A 27,304-nucleotide genomic window follows, 5' to 3' on the forward strand; every position below is an offset into this window, starting at 1 on the left:
GCTATATGGTCAAAAGTATGTGGACTCCCCTTCTAATTATTGGGTACAGGTATTTTAACCACACCCATTGCAAACAGGTGTAGAAAATCAAGCACACGGCCATGTAATCTCCATAGATAAACATTGGTAATAGTATGAGTTGTACTGTAGAGCTCAGGGACTTTAAAGAGGCTCTGTCACCAGATTTTGCAACCCCTATCTCCTATTGCAGCAGATCGGCGCTGCAATGTAGATTACAGTAACGTTTTTATTTTTAAAAAACGAGCATTTTTGGCCAAGTTATGACCATTTTCGTATTTATGCAAATGAGGCTTGCAAAAGTACAACTGGGCGTGTTGAAAAGTAAAAGTCCAAGTGGGCGTGTATTATGTGCGTACATCGGGGCGTGTTTGTTGGGGATTTGAAAATCTGTAGCAAATCTGAAAAATCCACTACATGTGAATAGAGTTTTGAGAAACCCTGTTCACATGTATTGTACTGTACTTTTTTGGAGCTTTTCATTACAGGAGGGCACGCCGAAGATATGAAAGAATCCACCGCTATCTGACTGTGGCGTTAAATAGGTTGCCCAGCCCCTTGAAACCTTTTACAAACAGCTGACAATGACATAAAATAACAAAAGGAGTAATACTCACCTTACCCTGTCGCTCCCGTGCCGACGCTTCCCTGGTACCCCACCGGCCTTTGTTTACCTGGCTCCAGCAATAACGAGTTGACGTGACCGCTGCAGCCTATCATGGGCTATAACAATGGTGTGTCGACCACACTGATGTCACTTCAACGTCCAGTAATTGTTTGGAAAACCCCTTTAAGGAGCTTCCACATAACATAGCTGATAATAATGTATATTCTACATGTTTTATGACTGTGTGTACGCAGAATGACAATGAGATCTCACAGAAAGAAACGCTTGGACAATTAAGAAGCTTACAAGGTTCCCAGAAGTTTATTCTCTTTTAAGTTTATGCTGTAAGTTATTGACCTAAGTCTCTTTCAGAAAGTTAAAGGGTAACTAAATGTTCAACAAACTTCTGACTTGTCATAGTGACATGTCAGAAGTTTGGATTTGTGGGGGTCCAAGCACTGAGACCCCCCACCAATCGCTAAAACGAAGCAGCAGAAGTGCTCGTGCGAGTGCTCAGCCGCTTCGTTTCTGTTCGGCTTTTTCCGGAAAGCCGATGTATCAGAGTACGGGCTCATAGACTTCCTATTGAGCCCGTACACCGCTGCATCGATTGATGGAGCATGCCACAACTTTTTTCTTGCAGAATCCATCAAAAAAAAAAAACTACTTCATTTTTTGTGTAAAATCAGAGGCACAGGGCCCATAGGAGGATATGGGCGCTGTATTACTCATTCGTGGCAAACAAATCTGTAATACCACCATTTGCACAAGTCCTTATGTGCATAGGGGAAGTATCATCACACAATGAATGTATTTTCTATCTGACGGTCCCTTATTTTAGATGTCAATTTGTACAAGGTTTAGATTACATAATAAATTACATTTAATATAGTGTTTTGTTTTGTGTTTGCTTTTCAGAGAAAACGATCTTGAGATCCATATTCTAGTTCCAGGATATATTTACTGGGTGTGAATCCATCTATAGTGGAATTTCATAATACATACTTTCCAAATTCCATATCTATACTGTGTTACAGTTAAGTCTATAAGTGCCGACCTTAGTGGCTCGTGGGGAGGGCGGGGGGGGGGGGTGTGACTGCAGCGGATTGTTTGTACTGTATGTCGTGGTCATACTGATTGTTGGGATACATACATCACTCTGCATGAATGTATCCCACCTATATAGCAACCTGTATGTATGAGATGTATGGAAAACTGCAATACTCTCCCACAGCCACAGGCCTGTTTTTATGGGGTGTAGGAGGTGATATAGGCAAAATACCAGAGAAACCCTATAAGACAATATGACATTTAATGGGGTTGATGGTTGTGTTTCGGATCATTGTTCCACGTAACCTTATAAATTCAGAAAGGGCTCCAACCTTATTGGCTGTATTAGCAGTCTGCAAGGTTTTAATAGCTGTCAGAATGCCCTGTGTGTGGGTGCAGAGATCGCCCACAGATTCACACTAACCACAAAGAAAGTAATGGCTAAACTGATGAATTGTTATAAATACTTTATGTATAACAAATTGTGAGAATACTAATATAATCCCAGAACACATATCTATAAATAAGAAAGGGAACATAGAATAAAACACTATTACACTAGTGCACTATTACCACTTTAGTACATTATTATCACTACTTTCCAGTAAAGGGCGCAGTATCATGTAAAAAATGGTTGTCGCCAATGCTTTCCGCCTCGGAGTGCCCATGTTATCTTCTGTAGTTGGGTTTTGCAGCCTGAAATAAGATCAATAACGTGTCATGTCATTGGATAAAATTAGATAAAAATAAAAATCTAATAACCTGATGTTTGTGGGGATTTTAGGAAATTAAAGGGGTTGTTTCAAAAAGATCCACATTAAGGTGTATAGATGTCCCAGACATGTGTCCCATGCTTCGACTTGTAACATTTGCAATATGAAGCTTAGACACCGAGGAATGCACAAGGAAAACCCAAGAAAGCTGTTTAGCTCTTGTTTCCACAGTTACTCCAATGGGGAAACCCACATAATTGAAATGAGATGTAAAAAAGAAAACCCTACACTGTGGTTCAGTGGCTACTGTTTTGCTATAAAAGCTATTTATCTATCTATCTATCTATCTATCTATCTATCTATCTATCTATCTATCTATCTATCTATCTATCTATCTATCTAATTGTCACGTACTCCCTTCCTGCGGTTCCCTCGGTCTCCAGGATGTCGAGAGTCACTCGCTCAGACGTCGGCCGGCCTGGCAGACTGAGGCAGTCTGCAGCCAATAGGAGTTCAGGAGCGTCAGGCCAATCAAAGCCTGGCTGATGTTCCTGAGCTCCCGCCCTCTCCTTATTTAGTGCAGCATGGGATAGTTAGCCTTTGCCTGTAATTAGAGTTTCCTTGCCTGGTGCTTTAACTTGCTTCAGACTCCCCTGAGCGAATTGCATTTTGACTCCTTTGTGACCCCTGACCCCGGCTGGACTCCTGAGTTTTCTTTGCCTTCTGACTTTTTGTTTTTCCGCACTCTCCCGGTTTGACCCTGCCTGCCTGACTTCGCCTTTTGCGCCCGGACATTTCCGTGGTGCAATTGCTTTGCCACTCCCTCCGTGTACTTCCCAGGTGACCCTTTGTTATTTCGTACTGTCTCTGTCTTATCCGTTTGTCAGTTTCACTTGTACTAGTATAGGGAACGCCGCCCAGTTGTGCGCCGTCGTTTAGGTCGGGTTGTACAAGTAGGTAGGGACAGAGGTTTGGGAAGAACAGGGATCTCACTGTTTACCACGTATTTGTCCGCGACAGAATTACAGGCCGTTTACCTGCTCTTCCCTGTTGTCTGGCATTGTTTCCCATGGACCCCATGGTAGTGTTAACAGAGCAAATGCAGGGTCTCACCCAATTGGTGCAGGATCTGGCCCAGAGAGTCTACCAAAAGGAGCATGCCCCGCAGGTGGCCGCCCCTGTGTTTTGTTTAAAGATTGGTTCAATTCACTTTGAGGAATGTACTATGTTTATACTTAAGGGTCTACCCACCGAGATTTTATTAGGTCTCCCCTGGTTGTGCAAGCATAACCCCGTCTTTGATTGGGTGACAGGGGAACTTGTTACTTGGGGTAAGAAGTGTTTGTCATTTTGTATGTCCACCTTAAGGGTCAGTCTCGTTGGGGAGGGGAACACTCTTCTTGAATTTATTCAGGACTTCAGTGACGTCTTTTCTAAAAAAGCCTCTGAAGAGTTACCTCCTCATCGAGTACACGATTGCGTAATCGACCTGGTACCTGGACCAAGCTCCCCAAAGGTAGAATCTTTAATCTATCTTGCCCTGAGCATGAAGCAATGAGGGAGTATATCCAGGCCAAGGGGTACAGCCCCTCTTCATCACCTGTAGGTGCTGGTTTCTTCTTTGTGGGGAAGAAAGACGGGGGGCTCCGATCCTGTATCGACTACCGTCAGCTTAACAATATTACCATAAAGAACCAACACCCACTTCCGCTCATCCCCGATCTCTTTAATCAGGTTCAGGGGGCCTAAAGGTTCTGTAAGTTTGACCTGCGGGGGGCCTATAACCTGATTAGAGTTCGTAAGGGGGATGAGTGGAAGACTGCCTTTAACACCCCCGAAGGTCACTTTGAGTACCTGGTGATGCCCTTCGGTCTATGTAATGCGCTAGCTGTGTTCCAGACTTTCGTAAATTATATTTTTAGAGACTATCTGGGGCTCTTCTTGGTGGTATACTTGGATGACATTTTGGTGTTTTCCAAAGACTGGGGCTCACGCGTCAAACATGTCAGGACTGTCCTCCACATTCTCAGGGAGAATAATTTGTTTGCTAAATTTGAAAAATTTATTTTTGATATTCAAGAGATGCCTTTCTTGGGACACATCCTTACCCCTGAGGATTTCCGCATGGATCCTGCCAAGGTCCAGGCGGTATCTGAATGGGTCCGTCCTGCTTCCCTGAAAGCCCTCCAAAGGTTTTTAGGGTTCGCAAATTACTACAGACGTTTTATCCCAAATTTTACAGTAACCTTACTGACCTCACCCGCAAAGGTGCGGATCTCCGCCACTGGTCTCTGGAGGCAGTCTGAGCCTTTGAGCTCCTTAAGGGGTGCTTTTCCTCCGCCCTGGTACTAATCCAACTGCATCAAACTGAACCCTTTATTGTGGAGGTGGATGCTTCCGAGGTGGGTGTGGGAGCAGTATTGTCTCAGGGTCCCACTTCTCACACTCCCCTCCGACCCTGTGCCTTCTTTTCCCATAAGTTCTCTCCCACTGAGCAAAACTACGATGTGGGTAATCGGGAACTGCTGGCCATCAAATGTGCTTTAGAGGAATGGTGCCATTTTCTCGAAGGTGCAAGACATTGGGTCACGGTCCTCACTGACCATGAAAATTTGGTCTTTTTAGAAGATGGGCTCTATTTTTTACCAGGTTCAATTTTGTTGTTACCTACAGGCCTGGTTCAAAGAATATTAAAGTGGATGCTCTGTCCCGTAGTTTTCTGGCCACCCCTCCGCCTGAGACCAAACCCGAAGGAGTATTGCTTCCTGGTGCGGTAGTGGCAACTGAAGACTCTGACCTGACCACAGAGGTCACGGCTAGCCAGGACTCTGCCCCTGAAGCCCTTCCAGAAGGCAAACTGTTTGTACTCTTACACCTCCGGCTGAGGCTCCTCCAGGAGTGTCATGATTCAGTCCTGTCAGGTCACCCAGGCATCTCTGGTACCAGTGATCTTGTCACCCATGGTTTCTGATGGCCAGGGCTGCTACGGGATGTCCAAGCCTACGTGGTCTCATGTGAGACCTGCGCCCAGTCTAAAACTCCCAGATCCCGACCTGCATGCTTGCTGTGTCCTTTGCTGGTGCCCCAAGCACCCTGGACACATCTAGCCATGGATTTTATCACCAATCTCCCTTCGTCCCAGGGCAGGTCGGTGATCTGGGTAGTGGTAGACCGGTTTATGTAAAATGGCCCACTTCATTCCGCTGAAGAAATTGCCCAATACTAAAGAACTAGTTAACCTCTTAATTAAACATATTTTACGTTTGCACGGGGTACCTGTTAACATCGTCTCTGACAGGGGGGTCCAATTTGTATCATTGTTTTGGAGGGCGTTCTGCAAGCAATTAGGACTAGACTTGTCTTTTTCATCGGCCTTCCATCCAGAAACTAATGGCCAGACTGAGAGGACCAATCAGTCTCTGGAACAGTATCTCAGATGCTTCGTGGCTGACGTTCAGGATAAATGGTGCCGGTTTTTGACGCTTGCGGAATTTGCCCTCAATAATCACATCAGCACATCTTCAGGAGTTTCTTCATTCTTTGCTAAATATGGTTTTAATCCCCGGTTTTCTTCATTTTCCCCATGTGTATCAGATAACCCTGAAGTGGAGCTTCTCCCTGGGAACTTGAGGGTCATTTGGGACCAGGTCCAGAGTAATCTCAGGCAGCCCAGGACCGCTAGCGGTTTCGAGCCAATAAAAGGCGTTCGGCCAATCCTTATTTCTTGGTGGGAGATCGGATTTGGTTATCTTCCAAGAACCTCCGCCTGAGGGTACCCTCCAGAAATTTCGCCCCGAGGTACATCGGTCCTTATGAGGTCAAGGAGAGGATCAACCCGGTCTCCTTCCGCTTAAAATTGCCCCCCTCCTTCCGCATCCATGATGTGTTTCATTCCTCCCTTCTGAAGAGATTTGTTCCCCCCATCCTTCCCATAGGGAAACCTCCCGTCCCAGTATTGACACCCGAGGGACAGGAGTTCCAGGTAGCCAGGTTGCTGGACAGTAGAAAGTTTCAGGGGTCTATCCAGTACCTGGTCCATTGGAAAGGATATGGTCAAGAGGAGAGGACTTGGGTCCCAGTCCGAGACATCCACGCTCGGACCCTTATAAATAACTTTCATAATTTTTTTTAGAATAAACCTAGTGGCCCCTCGTAAAAGAGGGGGTACTGTCATGTACTCCCTTCCTGCAGCTCCCTCTGTCTCCAGGACGTTGAGAGTCACTCGCTCGGGCGTCGCCCGGCCTGGCAGACTGAGGCAGTCTGCAGCCAATAGGAGCTCAGGAGCATCAGGCCAATCAAAGCCTGGCTGATGTTCCTGAGCTCCCGCCCTCTCCTTATTTAGTTCAGCCTGGGGTAGAAGGCCTTTGTCTGTAATTAGACTTACCTAGCCTGGTGCTTTCCCTTGTTTCAGACTCCCCTGAGCGACTTGCATTTTAACTCCTTTGTGACCCCAGCTGGACTCCTGAGTTTTCTTTGCCTTCTGACTTTTTGTTTTCCCGCACTCTCCCTGTTTGACCCTGTCTGCCTGATTTGTCCATGGCGCAATTGCCCTGCCTCTCCCTCCGTGTAATTCCCAGGTGACCCTTTGTTATTTCGTACTGTCTCTGTCTTATCCGTTTGTCAGTTTCACTTGTACTAGTATAGGGTACGTAGCCCAGTTGTGCACCGTCATTTAGGTCGGATCGTACAAGTAGGTAGGGACAGAGGTTTGGGAAGAACAGAGACCTCACTGTTTACCGTTTATTTGCCTGTGACACTAATCTATCTATCTATCTATCTATCTATCTATCTATCTATCTATCTATCTATCTATCTATCTATCTATCTATCTATCTAATCTATTTCATGCTTTCTAGCCATTACTTTTTGTATTAATATTACTCATATTATTTATATCTAACTTTCAGGAAAGTGAACTATGTCAATAAGTAAGTATACACTGTGGCATATATATGAGAAAGAAAGAGTCATAAGCTATATATAAAGTACAAAAAAACAATTTTATTACATATAATTACATATAATTTACATGAGTAATTTGATAAAAACATGGCGAGGTTTCTAAAAAGAAGAAATATGCCTGTGGGTCACATTTGGAAAGTATACGACCATGGGCACACTAGTATAGTAGAATATGGGTGACACAGGAGCATACAAATATATAGTATAATGGTAAGTATTTATAAGAAGTAAACTGCTATTTTTCAAGTTTGTAGCTCACATTAATGTGTCACCATCATCCCAAAAGAGGGAAGATAGATCATCCAGGGAAAATCACTCATTGCTCAAATGCACAGCTAGCAATTTAATCAGCACTTTAATCAGCAATTTAAACAGCCAGGGGTGGCCTTTCACTGTCTGTGGATCACGACTCTTATGTTTTCAACCATGGGTGAGTGTACGCTCTCTGGCTCTATCTGGTGACTCCGGAGTAATAGCCGTGCATATTATGCATATTTTGCACACAGAGTGCAGTCAGGACAACAAGTCTTTGGACTCTTTAGATTGGATGGCACTTTGTACTATTATTGGGGATCTTCCTGCACGGCACATTCATTTTTTTGACATCAAGATCTTCTTTCCCCTGAACATCAGTAGTGCTGATTAAATTGCTAGCTGTGCATTTGAGCAATGAGTGATTTTCCCTGGATGATCTATCTTCCCTCTTTTGGGATGATGGTGACACATTAATGTGAGCTACAAACTTGAAAAATAGCAGTTTACTTCTTATAAATACTTACCATTATACTATATATTTGTATGCTCCTGTGTCACCCATATTCTACTATACTAGTGTGCCCATGGTCGTATACTTTCCAAATGTGACCCACAGGCATATTTCTTCTTTTTAGAAACCTCGCCATGTTTTTATCAAATTACTCATGTAAATTATATGTAATTATATGTAATAAAATTGTTTTTTTGTACTTTATATATAGCTTATGACTCTTTCTTTCTCATATATATGCCATGCTATCAGTGAGTTTGCTATCTCATGACATTGTGGGGGTACTTTATACCAATGTGGGTTGTACCCAACCATTTACCTGTCCCTGTGAGACATCTGTTTATAATAAGTATACACTGTACCTGTGGTGGGATCGGGGGATACATTGGTCTGTGAGGAGGGGTGGCAACTGCCTGAAATTAAACAAAAACACAATAAAATCAGAGCAGGGCACTAAGATTTGTTTGCATTCTCATGCTGTTCCTCTAACCAAATTTATTAAAGACATGCACCATTTTGTAAGACACATTTTTTTGTGTACATGAACATGAAATGTGTGTAACTGATCACGAGTTGTGCCAAATATATTATACTGATAAATTTGGCGTCATTTTTGCTGACATGTAAATTCATGCACTGTACATCACTCTTGATCGATTTCCTTATACTGACTATACAGGTTAGCAATGTAAAAAAAAAAAAACACAAGCTAAGACGGTAAATGTAATCTGTTCTAGAGAGAGGTGTAACTATAGGGGTTCTGCTTTGTACAATACAGCTTGTATGTGTCATTTATACATAGAAACGATATCGTTCTCTCTAATAAAAGTCAATTTGAACATTGCTTAACAACACATAACACATTGATTTAAGGGGGGATTCACACGAGCGTGTATTGGGTCCGTGCCACGCACAGACCAATACAAGTTTATGGGGCAGTACAGACAATCCGTGCTTTTTGCGCAGCGTTTGTCAGCTGCGCAAAAAGAGCGACATGCTCAATATCTCCGCGTATTTCGTGCATCACGCACCCATTGAAGTCAATGGGTGCGTGAAAACCACGCAGGTCGCACGGAAGCACTTCCGTGCGAACCGACTGAAACAGCGCACCAGCTGTCAAAAGGATGAATGTAAACAGAAAAGCACCACGTGCTTTTCTGTTTCCAAACATCCAAACGGAGTGTCTTTGAGATGAGCGAACCCGGACAACCGAACCGAACTTCACCGGGTTCGGCCGAACTCGTTTTGGCCGAACCCGGCAAAAAAATTTCCGGTACGCGACGTCAGGAGATAGTCACTGTCCAGGGTGCTGAAAGAGTTAAACTGTTTCAGCACCATGGACAGTGACTTCAGATCCCAATATACATGAACCTGCAAAAAAAAAACGAAGTTCTGACTTACCGATAACTCCCGGCTTCTTCCTCCAGTCTGACCTCCCGGGATGACAATTCAGTCCAAGTGACAGCTCCAGCCAATCACAGGCCAAGCACAGGCTGCAGCGGTCACATGGACTGCCGCGTCATCCAGGGAGGTGGGGCCCGATGTCAAGAGAGGCGCGTCACCAAGGACGCGTCACCAAGGCAACGGCCGGGAGGGAAGTTCTCGGTAAGTACGAACTTTTTCTTTTTTTTTAACAGGTTTCTCGATATTGTGTTCGGCATTCACTGTCGAGGGTGCTGTAAGAGTTACTGCCGATCAGTTAGCTCTTTCAGCACCTTGGACAGTGACGGGCGTCGACTAGCCTCATCTCTATGATGGCGGCTGCGCGAAAATCACGCAGCCGCGCATCATACACGGATGACACACGCAGCTGTCAAGTGGTTTTTGCGCGCTCAAAACGCCGCGTTTTTTGCGCGCGCAAAAACGCAACGTTCGTCTGAATCTGCCCTAATAGTAAATAAAATCCTTCCAAAGTTTATTTTTACCTGCAGAAGATACTCAACCCTCTAAAAAAAGAAGATAGCGCCCCCTACTATAGATTTGTAACTTACAAAACTTTCTGTTCTGTCTGTAGCCTACAACGATAGTAAAATACAACAGTACTTATTTGATATTAAAGTTTTGGTTTTATTTTGTTGTATATGTGTTTATACAACAAAAATAACACCTACAATAGTACAACACCTACTATAAATATTTTTTATTAGTTTATATCAGTGGTAAATACTTAGTATTAAGTTCCTGTTATGTATCAACAGTCTCCAGAAAACTGTTAGCTCTTGGGTGCACTATTTTCTGCCCCGTACTTACATGCGGGAACTTTGGTTTCTGAGCCTGGGGAGGAGGGTAAGGGGGTTGTGCTGCATTTCCATAATACATCTGTGTTCAAAAACAATAAAGCAGAAAGTTATTGCTATGTATAAAACATAATAAACAACATTATTGCTGGTAGCAATCAATGTTTCCAATAAGCCTTTGTAGCCAGTGAGTGAATTTAAAGCAGAGCCCAGATAAATATTGCCATACTGTGCCAATATAATTAGTGCCTTACAACACCCAAATTGTTATTAGTACAGCAGCCAGATGCAGAATGCCACTCATCATCCACATCAAAGCGTATATAGGGTTGAATTAAATAGTGTCATACAGCATACAGATAGTGTCATACAGCATCCAGATAAATAGTGTCATACAGCATCCAGATAAATAGTGTCATACAGCATCCAGATAAATAGTGTCATACAGCATCCAGATAAATAGTGCAGCGTGCAGAAAAAAATGGATCATATAGCATACAGATAAATCATCATCTAGATAATGTCCTACAGTATCCAAATAAATAAACTGATAATACATTCCTATGGTCAGAATTAAGAAAAAATTTGTGATGGGTTCCAGATGATATGATATATTTTTTTCCAACGTAGACTCTTAAGCATTGCCCATTAGAAGCTCTTTGCTCAGGTCTTCTATTCTGATATATCTACTGAAATTCATGCCATGGTGTCATGAATACATTTTGTCTGCACTATGCCCTTCGCTGTCTCTCTCGCTTTGCTATACCCTGCGTTGTCTCTCTCTGCACCCTCTCCTGCACTTTTTCTACCTGCATTATACCTTGTCTGTCCCTGCACTATGCCCTCCAGTGACCATGCTTGTGCTATGCCCAGTGCTGTCCTTCACTGCATTATGCCCTGTACTAATGGCCATCCTTAGCGTTGTGGGAATGATTAGAATTACCCCTGACTAACTTAATAGAATCATAATGCAAGACGACTGGCCAGATGGATTGTCTTTCTTCATTTATGGGAGCTCACAGAAGTAGGACCACATACTGTAATTGATAAATCATTAGTGAAAGCTGGTGAGAACAACAACAATAATACCTGAGGCTTCTGCGACTGAGCTGGTGGTTGTGGTGGATACATTGGTTTTCTAGGGTAATACTGCAAGTGTAAGAAAAGAAGGTGACGTCATGTTATATATAAGAACCTGTACTTGAAAGAGTGATAAGAGAATGATGAGAGAATCAGTCAGTCCAATGGAACCTACAAAAGCTCATGGGCCACTTACCAACCACTATAGCCATGGTACACTTGGTTTGGGACAATAAATTGCATTGGAGGAGCATTTATCACACACATTTATTTTAGGCAGACAAAGTTCCTCTCAAATGGTCATTCTGCCTCTGATTGAATGGGTTGATTTAATGAAAAAGTACCAAAAACTTAGTAGTACATTGGTCCAGAGTATACTAATGGCAAAGAAGATATTGTAATCTAGTTAACTGTCTTACTTGTGGATTGTAGGGATGAGAATTCGGTTGCTGAGGAGTCTGATTTTGGATGTTGAATGTAGGGTTGGTTACTCCTGAGCCAGTTTCGGCAGATCTACTGCGACAAGAGAAGAATGTGATATGTCATATTTATATCATATTAAATAACTGCAAACCATGTACTTTCCAGGATCTTCTTCCATATAGAACCCTTTTCAAGCATTTTCTACATGGTCTTCCAAAGTGATAATCTCCCTCTACCTGTTCTCAAACAGTCCACAATATTAGAAGGCCACCCATTGACTTCCTACTTTGAAGGCGTATATTGATTGAAAACACTCAGTAAAAAGTGGTGAGAACCATTTATGCATAGGGAACCCCTTTAACCACCCTAACAATCAAAACTTCAGGGGAACGCTTAGTGGATGCACCTACTAGAGCAACCCTTGTAGAGTATCTTGCCTAATTTAGGGTCTTAGGCTGCCTTCACATCTGTGTCGGGACTCCGATCATAGGTTCCGTCTGACCTTTCCGTCAGGGGAAACCATGAACGGAATCCAAACTGAAACAAACGGAAACCATAGGTTTCCGTTTGCATCACCATTGATTTCAATGGTGACGGATCCGGCGCAAATTGTTTATGTTGTGTAAGGGTTCCGTTGTTTTGACGGAATCAATAGCGCAGTCAACTACGGTATTGATTCTGTCAAAACAACGGAACCCTTACATAACAGTGAAAAACGGAAACCATTTGCACCGGATCCGTCACCATTGAAATCAATGGTGATGCAAAAGAAAACCTATGGAAAGGTCAGACGGAACCCATGAACAGAGTTCCGACGCAGATGTGAACGCAGCCTTATAAAGTCCTAATGACAGATGCCCTATGAAGCAGAGCCTATGAACACATTAGATTATATATGTTGACACCACACATTATGCTCTACAAGCCTTGCTCCCAAAGATGTGGCCCGGAAATCGCTAGAAAGACAGAGTTTTCTAATTTCCTTGAGACATCCACTGGACACTCGACACTTGATACTTGGTACAACAGCTAATATATTACTGGTGCGTCTATATAAATGACATGCCCGTTTCTTTTTTAGTCCCTGTGTCCCACACTTTCTCTTTGTTACAGCCTGTATTAACCCAGTATGTTCTCCATTTTCCCCTTCGCTTCCACTGCTGGTCATACCTCTGCTTCTTCCTCTGAGACCTCTTATAGAGCACAAAAACACCAACAACCAATATGAGGACCACGATAACGACGATGACAGCAATTGCAATTGAGCCGTAGTCTGTAGGGGCAGAAAGTAGGCGAACAAAGTTAAAGAATGTACAGTACAAGAACTTATATGAAATGTTTGGCTTTAAAAGTGAAGTTGTCTGTAGCAGCCAATCAGAATCCAGATCTCATTTTTCTAATCTCTGCTAGAAAATTATAACAATGACCTGATTTCAGTTTACACCAGTTTTGATGAATCTCTCCCAATTTGCCTCATATATAAAACTAGTGCAGACAAAAAGTGACAGTGTTGCCCATGGCCACCAATCCGACCACTGATATTAATATCTAACCTGTACTGGAAAGTTAAAAGTGGCCAACACTGACCGGGAGGGAGTGACTAAGGAACTTGCATAGGAATAGAGCAAGAATGATGAGTTTTGATTAACAGGAAGCCAGTTTGGAAATCGGACAGTGCCCAGTGCGCTCGCCCTGTTCTCCTCCATTTATTCAATGGGCTGCAGGGGGGGGGGGTTTCTGGTCAATCTGCTAAGTATCTTACCACAACCATAGCGGCTCTACTAGTTTCAATCCGGAGGCCACGGTGCTATTAGTCTACCCCTGTATGGCAGTGCCATATGGGTCAGATGTAAGTTTCCATTGATTTTTTTAGTATGGTTTTTATGAGATCCTCATATTTTTTATATATATTTATCAATTTTGTACTTACTATAGTCAACTCTGGCATCACAGTTGGGCGGTGCCCAGCCTTCGTCACACTGACACAGCAGCTCATGGTCACAAACCTGTAACAGAAATAATTTTAAATATACATTTCTGATTTTATTAAGATCGGGGCCATATCAGTGCCATGCAAAAATGGGTAGATACCAGGGCCCACATGGTGATCTTGGTAGGTTTGCTCTACGTTTATCAACCCAAGAGTAAAGTAGACAGGAGGCCCACTGGGACCATGTTCCACATACACCTGGAACCAGCACTGACAAAGTTAATAAAGAAGTAAAGTGTGTTCAAATTGAAATAAATAATTGAGATGGGGAAACCCATACAGAAATATCTGCACAAACCTAGTCCTGCCCACACAACTGCAGTTTGTTGCAATGTATAGTGTAGGTAAGAGCTTTCAACTTGGAGCTAGAAACCAAGATATTCTATTTGGGAGAATTCATTTGATTCAATTCACTAACATCAAGCAAAGATATTTTAAATGGTAAATAATTAAAACACAAAGTATATCAGAAAGATGCATAACTTTCCATTCTATAATGATTAAGCTTTATGTTTATTTGCATATAGCCTTTTGTTCACATTTTGGGTGAATTAGGTTACTATTTTTTTCTATTATTACATCAAAATTATAATGCTTATTATGCTTTGTGTAAAAATTGGATGACAGCCAATATAGCTGCCATTTCAAATCCCACGGGGGCTATGACCTGGCTATCCCAGATTTCTGAATGATTTTAATCTGTCCAGTTATACCGTGATACATAGGCAGGTTTGTTTTATCGGAATCTGGGGAAGCCAGAAAAATAGTAGCCATATTAGTTGCCACCTAGATAAAAATAAAAACTGATAAATCTATTATTTTATTCTTTATTTTAGGCTGAAATGTTCTGTTCTAAATTCATACATAATCTGAGTAACATGAGATAAATAAAGAACAAGCACATTACAATACACGTCCATACAGAACCGATAAAAACACAGGGACATATACAAAAACACCGAAAAAGGCCATACTTACAAATGGACACAGCCAGGCCAGAAATGCTGATGAAAGGGCGAGCAGGTGCTTTAAATAATAATAGCCACTCCCACTAGTCTTGAGGGGAGTGGTGTGTGGTGCATGGGAGGTGTAGTAAGAAATAATAAATGAATAGTGTGTGTGCAAGTGTAATACACGTCCATACAACCGGGCCTCACCGAATGTCCGGGGCACTTGGCGGAGCATTCTGCAGATAGGATGAAATTTGGAATTTCACGGCATCGCCCATTTATACAAATCTAGAAAATGACAATTTGTTCTGTGTTAGAGATAGAAAAAAATCATCCAAACAAACAAGATCCATTAGAGGAACTGTCAGCCCTAACTTTATATAACCTACACCTACTAAAATTCCATATTTTGGGCGAGAAAACTGAAAAATAAACATATTGCAAGTGTTGACATTATGTATTTCTGCACCTTAATTTGGGAGCGTTTTTAATTAAATGTCATCCCATGACCCTTTGCTCAGCACTAGTGACCACTACTGTTCCAGTGGATGATATAGGTATTACGGTAGTCACCCGTGCATCATGGGGAGGTGTTATGGGGCAGGTTATTATTACAGCCGATGTACAACCGCCAAGTTGTTTGGAGTCATTTTATACAGAGGTATCAGTTATTTCTGCTGGATTCCATATGAATCAGGCAAAAAAAAAAGGCATTCTCCATCAGAGTATATTTTCATAAAAACATTGCTTCTAGTGGAGAAAAATTTGGAAATACGACGCTGCTTGGAGCCCGATACGAGGTATGTCTGTAGAACGGAGCTGCATGGACTCCGTGTGCTGCTGTACAGCCTCCTGTACTCGGTTCTGATGTGTGTATGAGACTAAGGAACGTCTGCTCCTCAAGGTCAATATGTTCCTTTGAGCCTATCAGCTGCATACATAAGATTAATTTTCTATTGTTTCTGGTTATCTGGCCTACATTTTGCACTGCCTGATTTCCACCTGCATTATTGACTTTCTTGGTACATCATTACATGAGCGTGACATATCCTGACTTCTGTCTGATACTCAACCTTGAGAAAACTTTGCAAGTCTTGACTACATATCCACCTGTTGATTTGGTACCATGCTTTGAATCCCAATGGCAGGAGCGTTCACACCTCCATTCGGGGCTTAAAGTTATAGTGCACCCTTGAACGCCATTTTTAAAAAAAAAATTAAATAGTGGCAGATTAATTTCTCAATTTACCATTATAGCAGATAAAAATTTTTGATACAGAGCCCCATATGCGCAAAAAGGCATATCATTAGTGTATAATGATACGCCCAGTGCATTGCACGGGCACATCCGCAGTGGGTGCCAGCTATAACATATTTCAATGGTGACAGTGGCATCAAAGTGGCTATAAAAAGAGGGGGCTCCCTCGGTCACCCCATCGGTGCCCGGCGACACGACCAAGGGGTGCAGATGGGTTGCAGTGGCAACTGGGTGCCTATTAAAGGCTCCCAAACTTGCCCTGGCTATATGCCTATTAGACTGTGCCTAAGTCACGTTCTAATAAATTGCCTGTCGGTTTTACACTGACAGGCAATAATGCTTTGGTATACTGAGTATACCAAAGCATTATATAAGCGATCAGTAGATCACATTTTAAGGTCCCCTAGTGGGAGTTTAAGGCCTAGTTCACATGGGTTCTGGCACTGTTTTTGACGCAGAAACCGCGTCGGAAAGCGTGCCAAAAAACAGCCGAAATTGGCTCCCATTGATTTCAATGGGAGGCGGAGAAAGCGTTTTTTGCGGCATATTTTGCCAGCGCCGCTCTATGGCTGCGGCCAAAAAACGCTGTGAAAACGCTGCAAAAAATGCGGCAAAGAGAGTGCAGGCAGATCAAATTCTGCCTCAAAATTCCTGAAGAAATTTTGAGCCAGATTTTTCTGCCTGCAAAAAACATACCCTAATGAAGTTTATTAGGAAAAAAAATGTTCATAGTGAAAATACAATAAATCCATTATTTCCATAATAACTGGCTTATTTTAGCAAGTCACATATATGGTATTGCCGGGATCGTAACGACCCGTATCAACACATTTTTTAAACCAAAGGATGAGCGGTGTAAAAGAAAAACACAAAAAGCAAAAGAAAAACAGCGGAATGGCTTTTTTTCAATCCCCCCAAAAAAGTATAAAAATGAATCAATAAATTATATGTACCTAAAAATAATTCCATTAAAAAAAATATGACTCGTCCAGCAAAAAACAGGCCCTCATACGGCCACATTGATGAAAAAATAAAAAAGTTATGGCTCTTGAAATGCGGCGACATAAAAACATTTTTGTTTCCTATGAAATGTGCTGTTATTGTGCCAAAGTAGTAAAACATTAAAAAAAACTATACATATTTGGTAGCTTTTTAATCGTAAGGACCTATATAATAAAGGTAATACGTTATTTATCCCCCTCAAAAAAGGTTTATAAAAGTTAATCTAGGTTACCATTAAGAAATACAACTGGTCCTGCAGAAAACAGGCCGTCATATCTACGTCAATGGAAAAATGAAAAGTTATGGCCCTCGGAAAGGAGTGATGAGAAAACAAAAATAATCGCTGAGTCCTCAAGGTGTCAAATGATAATATTCAAGATCCCTATAGTCACCACTAGAAGGGGCTCAGGAGCTTATTCAATACTGTTTACACAGTATGCAGTAAACTCCTTACCTCCCCCTAGTGGCGGATACAGGTGGCCAGAAATGTGACATTGAGCTACCCAAAACTGGTGATTTGGAGTTATGTATCAGAAACATGCAGCACTGATGGCTTCCTCATACTTTATCACTATGGATATCTATAAAACTTACTCTTTCATCTTCACATTTTGTTCCACTTTCCACCAACACTTCTGGTTTAAGAGTCTTACATTCTGAGTAACTGCAGTAACCAAACGTCCGAATGACGGGTTGTCTGTTTCCTTGAGAACAGTACAAAACACCACATGACCCGTACCTGAAAATTTTAAGAGAAATAAAAAATTAGACATGCTTTACCATAAGAAACAGAATGATTTAAAGGCTATGAACACCTTTGAGGGCTTTTTTTTTTTTTTTTTTTATAAATAGATTAGTCAGTGTGTTATGTAACTTTGTAAATACTTTTTATTAAAAAAAATCGTTTTACTTTTGGAGATACAGCTGTTCTGTGTTCTCTTTGCAGAACAACTGTATCACTCGTTTTACACTGAATCCATCAGTCCCGCGGACCAGACTTAGATGTGATTGTTTACAAGTGGATCCTGTGTGTCAGAGACAAGCAGGACCTGCTGACACTGAACCCGACAGGTCCGCGAGACTGACGGAATCAGTGTAAAGCGAACGATATAGCTGTTCTGTATAGAGAATACAGAACAGCTGTATCTCCAAAAGTAAGGAGCTTGAAAAAGGTCCTGTGAGAGGACTGAAACGTAGCTTGTCTTTGAAACATGGAATAATAAACCACATCTTTGTTTGACATCAACTTTTGGAGTGCTGCGGTCATTTCTACATATACCTATAGGACCGTTGGATCGAGGTCAGGATCGCATAGCACCAACATATACAAATACGAAGTGCTGCTTTTTTCTTCTACCTTGCTATATATATATATATATATATATATATATATATATATATATATATATTTAAAAAAAAGCCCTCAAAGGTGTACATAGCCTTTAACATACCTTAGTAATCCGCAGGCAATACTTACCTAGGCTGGGGGCAATAATTTCGGCTGGTATCATAGCAGGAACTCTCTGCTGCCTTAGACCCTAGTACATGGACAAGATATAAGCTTTTAAAAAGTGAACATTTCTTAAAGGCAAATACAAAAATCCCGGGAGTTAAAAAGGAAACAAGACCCTCTAAAAAGACATATGCACACCTATACCCTTCTAATTTATAGTATGAAGGAACAACCATTTATAAGGAGTTAAAATATAAGGGTATGTGCACACGATAACTGCATTTATGTCTGAAATTACGGAGCTGTTTTCAGGAGAAAACAGCTCCGTAATTTGAGACGTAATTGCGTGTACTCGCGTTTTGTGAGGCGTCAATTACGGCCGTAATTTGGAGCTGTTCTTCATTGGAATCAATGAAAACGGCTCAAATTACGTCTCAAGAAGTGTCCTGCACTTCTTTTGACGAGCCCTCTTTTTTACGCGTCGTCGTTTGACAGCGACGCGTAAATGACAGGTCGTCGGCACAGTACGTCGGCAAACCCTTTCAAATGAATGGGCAGATGTTTGCCGACGTATTGGAGCCGTACTTTCAGACGTAAATCGAGGCGTAAAACGCCTCGTTTACGTCTGAAAATAGGTCGTGTGAACCCAGCCTAATAGATTTCCTATAATTATGTCATATAAAAGTGGACTTCTAAAGGGTTGTGGGCCTTAGATGGGGGCTGTGTACAACTCCTAAGCATTGGTCTTAGAAGCTTTATAAGGTGATCAGGGTTAGATGACCTGAGCTCAGCTTTTAAATCCCAGTTAAGCTGCTAGTAGTAGACGTCTCTGCAGCAAATAACCACTCTAAGGCCTTGTTTACACTGTACAGATTTTATGCAGATTTTGCATGTATTTTTAACCCAAAACCAGGAACGGAGCCTAAACAGAAGAAATATATAAAGGAAGGCCTTAAAGTGTCTATTTTCTGGATCCAATTCTAGTTTAGGCTTAAAAAATGCATGCAAAATCTGTATCAAATCTACACTGTGTGAACAAGGCCTAAAGAAACTTTGTAAGCAAGGCCTCAGTCAGAAAACTGGGAAGCTTAAGTTGAACACCATATCATTTTAAAAGGCCTCTTCTAGGACAGAATTGAGCTTAAAATGCCTATTTCCTTAAAGGACTATGCACTTTCCTCTACAATATCTATGTCAGACCATTTTGAAGTTGAGATTGTATGATTTACCTGCTCCCCAGTAAGTTTCACACTGGTTCTTAAGGGTGGGACATTTCCCATTATAGCAATAACCCTCTCCATCCTTGCAAGGAGATCCATTCACCCGGAAGCGATCAGAGGGACATGTGGCAGATTTTCCATCACACATATCAGACAAATCACAGTCGTCTTTGGCACTTCTACACACAGAACCTGCTGTTTTCAGCTGTAGGTGGAAAACAATAATTAAGCCGAAGATTATTATAATATTCACTCAGCTTTAATGAACATTTCCTTTTATCTACTTTTTATTATAATTTTCTATTATATATCTTTTTCTTTTGCATTGAAATTTTTCTTAACAAAATCAGAGTCAGAAATATTTCATAAATGAGGTCATCCCCTACTCAGGGACCACTTTATTATCTCACAACAACAATCCCTGGCAAACCTGGCCAATCTATACATTACATAGTTGGCATGTAATTCTAAATTTCCCCTGTAGTGGCCAGTGCAGGAGAAATATATGGTTGGATGTGGCTGACCCCAACGATCAGCTGTGATGGCTGGGGGTAGCCACATCCAACCATACATTTCCCCTGCAAGGGCCACTACAGGGGACGTTAGAGAATTTAGATCTGCGGTGAAGCCCTTATTGCAGGGCTGGCTTCTATTTAAAAAGGGTACTTCTTCATAAACGTATAAGGATATCATTAGTAGTAATTTATGTGTACATATATACGTTCTTACTTTCATGGAACTCAAAGTTCTGATGGTAATTTTCCCTCATTAGACAAATGTGAAATCCTAATTAAAGGCTATGACTACAAATCAAGTCTGATGTAGCCCTACCTGGAGGTACTGCAATAGTTAATGTCCATCTTTTAGCATCATGTAATTTGTGGTTTGAACATTTTGTGATGATGGGTTTGTTAATGTAGACTTTATGGACAAAAGTATGTGGACTCCCCTTCTAATTGTTGAATTCAGGTGTTTCAGCCATACCCATTGCAAACAGGAGCATAAACTCAAGCACACAGCCATGCAATCTCCATAGACAAACATTGGTAATAGTATGTGTCTAACTCAGGAACAGTAACCATGACACTGTCATAGGATGCCACCTTTACCACGAGCCAGTTTGTGAAATTTCTGATCTGCCTGGTCACATGTAAGTGCTATTATTGTAAAGTGGAAGCATTTAGGAATAACAACAGCTCAGCCATGAAGTGGTAGACCACACAAACTCATAGAGCGGGGCAGCCGAATGATGAAGTGCATGTCTTGTAAAAATCACCAATACATCTGTTATAATACTCACTACAGAGATCCACACTGCCTCTAGAAGTGACATCAGGACAAGAACTGTGCGTTCGAAGCTTCATGAGATAGGTTTCGATAGTAGCTGCGCACAAGCCTAAGATCACCAAGCCCAATGCCAAGCGTTAGCTGGAGTGATATAAAGCACGCGACACTGGATTCTGGAGCATTGGGTTCTTGATGATATAAATTACGGTTCAGTATCTGTCGGTCTGATGGATGATCTGGGTTTGGTGGATGTCAGGGGAACGCTGTCTGACGGAATGTATAGTGAGTATTCTAGAATTTAGTGGAGGAGGGATAAGCGTCTTGAAATGTTTTTGTTTTTTTTCTTGTTTTGGCCCCTTTTCCTAGTGAAGGGTTATGTTAATTCTTCAGCATACAAAAACATTTTACACAAGTGTAGCTTCCAGCCTTGTGACAAAGTTTGGAGAAGGCCCTTTCCTGTTGCCGCATGAATGTGCCCTAGTATGCAAAGTTGGGTTCATCAAGATATGGTGTGAGGAGTATAATAAGGTGGAACTTGACTGGCCCGCACAGAGCCCTGACCCTAACCCCAACAAACATCTTTGGGATGAACTAGAACGGAGATTGCGAGCCAGACCCTCTTGTCCCACATCAGTTCCTTCCCAGGAGAGTAAAGTCTCACCATTTGGAATGGGATGTCCAACGTGCTCATATAGGTGTGATGGTCAGGTGTCCACATACTTTTGGCCACATAGAGAATTTCTATAGCGGTCAGAGCTCTTTACTTTGAAACAGAGACCCAAATGTCCTGCAATAAAGCAATAAAATAGAATACCTCCGCAATGTCACTCACCTGACAGTTTGAACAGCATTCACCCTCTGAGCACTGGGCACGTTGTTTAAGTTTGCAGGTGGCAGCATCACAGCATTTGTCAGTACATTCCTGCAATGAAGAGGAGATAGAGTGTGTAAACAAGGCAACGATCAGACGATACACGAGCAAACGCTCATTCATCGGCTGATGTGCACATTTATTCAGCAAATAAAATGGTCGTTAGTCGGCAGCACATCTCCCTATGTAAACGGGTAGATGTGCTGCCAACATAATTTAAATGAGCGATCATTGCAAATGAGCGCCGATCAATGAGCTGTCTCATTGAGTGGTGCTCGTTTTCACAGCTCGATCATCTGCTGGTTGTATCGTTTTAAAAAAGGGAAATATTATCGTTTTCGGCAGCACATCTCCCTGTAAACAGGGAGACGCGCTGCCGACATGATTATAATGTATGGGGACGAGCGATCGGAGTAACGACCGCTCGTCCCCATCCATAGCTCCTTGTGACATGAGCAAACGAGCGCCGATCAGCGATATCTCGTTGATCGGCGGTCACTGCACTGGCCGCCTATCGGCCGGTGTAAAAGGGCTTTAACTCACATAACCAACTATTTACTCAACTAAGATAAATGGTTGCTGACAATGGGGGGGGGGGGGGGGGGTAAGTTACCTCCACAGTGCCACAGTCACATTCTTCTCCTCTTTCTGTGAATTTATTGCCACACACAGAATTCGACTGGATTTCATCCATATTTGGCTTGTCCTTCATGCATAGAGGCATATGTTGCAGGATAAAGTTCTGATAGTCCTGCCGACTACAGGAACTGAAGGTTCTCGGGGGGATTTGACTGTGTGGATAGAGCAGAAACAGAAGGGAGATACTTACTATCTGTTGGACTGTATTACTTTGTGGAGCCCATACACAACGACGGCCGATGTTTACAGTGTCAAATTTCTTTACTTCATTTTATATATATATATAGTTCAGACAGTGGCGGATTAAGTAGACCATAGGCCCTGGGCTATTCCACAAACTTGGGCCCCCCTTCCCCACCGCCGCTCTGCTGTGTCTATAGTGAACACCACCTTTCTGTGCGAGCATTGACAAATTGTTGTTATGATTCCCCTTGTAAAAGGGCTGTGTCCCTACATACTGACAGTCTCCAACCATCGCTGACAGTATCACACTGTGTAGGGAGACATCCTCCTGACAATGAGAATGGTAACATGCATTTGTCTATTAGTCCTGGGTATAGAAAGACTTTATGTGGAATACAAGGATTTCCTACAACAGACAGAGGGGACAGATCCTCTATAGATCCAGTGACTCACAAGTGACGTCTTCTCTGATGGGAATCGTTCTCTTTTCTTCTACATCTGACACAGACCGGTATGGTGACTTCTCCTGGTGAGACATATTTGCTCCTCGCTTCTGCAGCCATTTCCAGCCTCTATAGAAACACACAAATTCAGACACCAAGGCCCAGGCCCATACATTAAAGGGGTTGTCCGGGCACGGACCGGTTTTTATTCTGATGACCTATCGATGTGCCCGGACAACCCCTTTTACTCAGACTAATAAATTCGGATCCCAGACTAGATCATAGTATACATACAGACCCCAGACCTTCTAAACTATTGCATTCCCCAGATCAGACCCCCCTAAGCAAATACAGACTGCAGAACAAGCACCCTTAATAAATACAGACCTCAGACCGTACCCCTAAATACAGACCCCAGACCCGACCCCTACACTAATAATGACCCCAGACCTTACTCCCTTAAGTAATACAGACCCCAAGACCAGACCCCCTAAACTAATACAGACCCCTAAATACAGACCCCTAAATAAAGACCCCCTAAACTAATACAGACCCTAGACCAGGCCCCAACATACAGACCCCATAAACTAATACAGACACCAGACCCTTAAATACAGACCCCAGACCAGACCCCCTAAATACAGACCTCAAACTAATACAGACTCCAAACATGACCCCCTCCACTAATAATGACCGCAGACCTGTCTTCTTTAAAGGGAAGGTGTCATGATTATTATTTTTTTGCAATTATATTGCTTTTTATATAATGTCAACAAAAATGTTATTTATTTATGTTGTCACTTTCAACTTTTTAATGTATTCATACTTTTACTTCTCTATGGGGGCTGCCATTTTTTTTCCATCTCTGTATGTGTCGATTAATGACACATACTATCTATACGGCACATACAATCCCATAGAGAATGCGAACGGGAGCCGTTCCCACACAGACCAGAATGAAGCTCGTTCGTAGAGCGAAATCCGGCGCCATTTTCATGTGGAACGGAAGCCGCTGCCGGACAGTAAGATGACGACTGCCCGCCGCGGCTTCCGGCCATATGTTCAATGAAGCGAAGGCACAAGGAAGAGGAGTGTAGGCGGCAAGAACTTGTGTGTGTGTGTAGCAGAGCTGAGTGTGTGTCTGTATGTAGCAGAGCTGAGTATGTGTCTGTCTGTAGCAGTGCTGTGTGTGTGGGTGTGTGTGCAGCAGAGCTGAGTGTGTCTGTATGTAGCAGAGCTGAGTATGTGTCTGTATGTAGCAGTGCTGTGTGCGTGTGTGCAGCAGAGCTGAGTGTGTGTGTGCAGCAGAACTGAGTGTGCGTCTATGTAGCAGAGCTGAGTGTCTGTATGTAGCAAAGCTGAGAGTGTGTGTGTGTGTAGCAGAGCTGAGTGTGTGCATCAGAGCTGAGTGTGTGTCTGTATGTAGCAGCGCTGAGTGTGTGTGTAGCAGAGCTGAGTGTGTGTCTGTATGTAGCAGATCTGAGTGTGTGTGTGTGTGTGTGTGTGTGTGTGTGCGCAGCAGAGCTGAGTGTGTGTCTGTGTGTAGCAGTTCTGAGTTTGTGTGTGTAGCAGAGCTGAGTGTGTGTTTGTATGTAGCAGTGCTTTGTGTGTGTGCGCACGTGCAGCAGGCCTGTGTGTGTAGTGTGCGCAGCAGAGCTGTGTCCTATTTATGTGCAGCGGAGTATGCACGGGCGCTGGTGATCCTTCATAGCCGCTTATCAGCTGTTTTGAAGAATCAGCGGCAAGCACCCCCCCACACACACACAAATACCCCCAAACATGCAAAATCAAGCGTAATCAAGCGTTTTTTGTTGCGGTTTTTGGCACGCAAAATGCGCAAAAAAAACTTGTCAAATATGCCGTGTGAACCTGTCAACTGAAAATTCATTCACTTCACTTTCATCATTCTAAGGGTATGTTCACACAAAGTGTTTTCAGTCGTTTTTCATGCCGTAAACGTCCCGAAAAATGGCAGAAAAATCGGAAGCAGAACGCCTACAAACATCTACCCATTTGGGAAATACATCGTTCTGTTCCAAAAACGGCACGTAAAGAGACGCCCGCCAAAAAAAAGTGCATATCACTTCTTGGGACGTTTTTGGAGCCGTTTTTCATTGACTCTATAGAAAAACAGCTCCAAAAACGGCCGTAAAAAAACGCCACCAAAAACGTGAGTTTGATTAAAAAATGGCTGAAAATCAGGAGCTGTTTTCCCTTTGTTTAGTAAGCGTGTGAACATACCCTTAGCCTTTTGGTGTGTCCTATAGCTTCTGCCAGCTACATTTGTACTATCAAAATGGCAGCCGGACTGTAAAGGATCTGCCAGGCACAGCTTCTGTATCAACGCCCATAGGTAATCAGTCTGCACCAGCTTCTATGTCTGTGAGACTGACTCCATCTTCCACCACTCAGGATGGCAGGCTTAGGAGTGGGAGAGCCTATCACAGCCTGGCCAGACGTAGCTAGCTCCCGCCCTCTGTCTATTTATACCTGCCTTTCCTGTTCCTCCTTGCTTGTGATTCTTCTCTGTTGGTTTCCTGGCCCTGCTGCAGCTTCTTGAACTATTTTTCCCTGCTTCATATTGACCCTGGCTTACTGACTACTCTCCTGCTCTGTGTTTGGTACCTCGTACACTCCTGGTTTGACTCGACTTGTTCACTACTCTCCTGCTCTGCGTTTGGTACCTCGTACACTCCTGGTTTGACTCTGCTCGTTCACTACTCTTGTTGCTCACGGTGTTGCCGTGGGCAGCTGCCCCATTTCCCTTAGCTTCTGTGTACCCTTGTCTGTTGGTCTGTCGTGCAATTATCGAGCGCGGGGACCGTCGCCCAGTTGTGCCCCGTCGCCTTGGGCGGGTCGTTGCAGGTGGGCAGGGACTGAGTGGTGGGTAGATTGGGGCTCACTTGTCTGTTTCCCTACCCCCATCATTACACGGACACTGCTTAGCAATTTGAAGACACCTTTTCCTGGCTTGTAGGAGGGGGGGGGGGTGATATTCCCTCCCACATTTACAGCAGCTGTGAGTCAGGTTGCTTTGCCTTATTCGCCTTGCTGTAATTCTGGGAAGAGCTCCCTCTGGTGGCCAACATAGGAAAACATGTCAAATTATTATTTTAAAATACATCAAAAAACGTAAAAAATATAATAGAAATAAGTAACTTACTTAAAAAAATATTTAATTTGCGACACATTCCCTTTAAGTAATGCAGAACCCAGACCTCAAACTAATACAGACCCCCTAAATACAGACCCCAGACCTGACCCTCTACACTAATAATGACCCCAGACTTGACTCCCTTAAGTAATACAGACCCTAGCCCAGGCCCCCTAAATACAGACCCCATAAATTAATACATGCCCCAGAGCAGACCCCCTAAATACAGACCCCAGACCTGACCCTCTACACTAATAATGACCCCAGACCAGACCCCTTAAACTAATGCAGACCCTAGACCAGGCCCTCTAAATACAGACCTCATAAACTGATAAAGACCCCAGACCACACCCCCTAAATACAGACCCCAGACATCAAACTAATACAGACCCCCTAAATACAGACCCCAGACCCCTTAAACTAATACAGACCCCAGACCAGACCCCTAAATATACAGATCCTAAACCACTTAAACTGATACAGACACCTGACCCCTTAAACTAATACAGACACCAGACCTCATAAATACTGTCCCCAAACCAGACCCCCCACATCAGACCCTTTAAACATAGACCCCCTAAATACAGACCCCCTAAAACAGACCCCTTAATCAAATCCATCCCTTTTTACTTACATAGCAGCTCACCTCAGTCTTCTCTGTGGAATTTTGCTGCTGTTCAAGGGCATGCGGTCATGTGACCAGCAGGTCTCTAAACAGTAGTTAGGCCTCGTGCACACTTCCAACACCGTTTTCACGGCCGTCTTTGACGGATCCGTGTGCCCGTTTTAGCGGCCGTGTGCCCTCCGTGTTTCCGAGAGCCGAGCATGGTACTGTCCAGGGTGCTGAAAGAGTTAATGGGCTGCACTGATCGGCAGCACCCTGGACAGTACCATGATCGGCGCTTGGAAAATAAAATTTTAATGAAATAAAAAATAAAAAAAATACGTTCATACTTACTTTCCTCCTGTCCGGCCTCCAGGGATGACGTTTCATCCCA

General features: G+C 42.8%; 1 protein-coding gene across 3 annotated transcripts in view; it reads right to left on the reverse strand.

Moving 5' to 3' along the window:
* Window positions 1–2,127: 2,127 nt before the first annotated feature.
* Window positions 2,128–27,304, reverse strand: part of LOC142748279 (zinc metalloproteinase-disintegrin-like MTP4) — an 85,426-nt gene continuing 60,249 nt past the window's right edge. For 2 of the 3 annotated variants that reach the window (XM_075855378.1, XM_075855381.1), the window contains 13 exons: window positions 22,501–22,678; window positions 21,849–21,938; window positions 19,739–19,934; window positions 18,534–18,594; window positions 17,651–17,795; window positions 15,004–15,084; window positions 13,787–13,862; window positions 13,027–13,129; window positions 11,853–11,949; window positions 11,443–11,502; window positions 10,367–10,435; window positions 8,479–8,529; window positions 2,128–2,371 (listed from right to left, as the gene is read on the reverse strand). In XM_075855378.1, the coding sequence (XP_075711493.1) occupies window positions 2,345–2,371; window positions 8,479–8,529; window positions 10,367–10,435; window positions 11,443–11,502; window positions 11,853–11,949; window positions 13,027–13,129; window positions 13,787–13,862; window positions 15,004–15,084; window positions 17,651–17,795; window positions 18,534–18,594; window positions 19,739–19,934; window positions 21,849–21,938; window positions 22,501–22,678 (1,234 nt within the window). In that variant the 3' untranslated portion in view covers window positions 2,128–2,344. The remainder of the gene's footprint in view (window positions 2,372–8,478; window positions 8,530–10,366; window positions 10,436–11,442; window positions 11,503–11,852; window positions 11,950–13,026; window positions 13,130–13,786; window positions 13,863–15,003; window positions 15,085–17,650; window positions 17,796–18,533; window positions 18,595–19,738; window positions 19,935–21,848; window positions 21,939–22,500; window positions 22,679–27,304) is intronic. The other variant, XM_075855380.1, reaches the window with a different exon arrangement.

The sequence above is a fragment of the Rhinoderma darwinii genome, chromosome 3 (genome assembly GCF_050947455.1).
Source record: "Rhinoderma darwinii isolate aRhiDar2 chromosome 3, aRhiDar2.hap1, whole genome shotgun sequence".
Taxonomy (NCBI): Eukaryota; Metazoa; Chordata; class Amphibia; order Anura; family Rhinodermatidae; genus Rhinoderma; species Rhinoderma darwinii.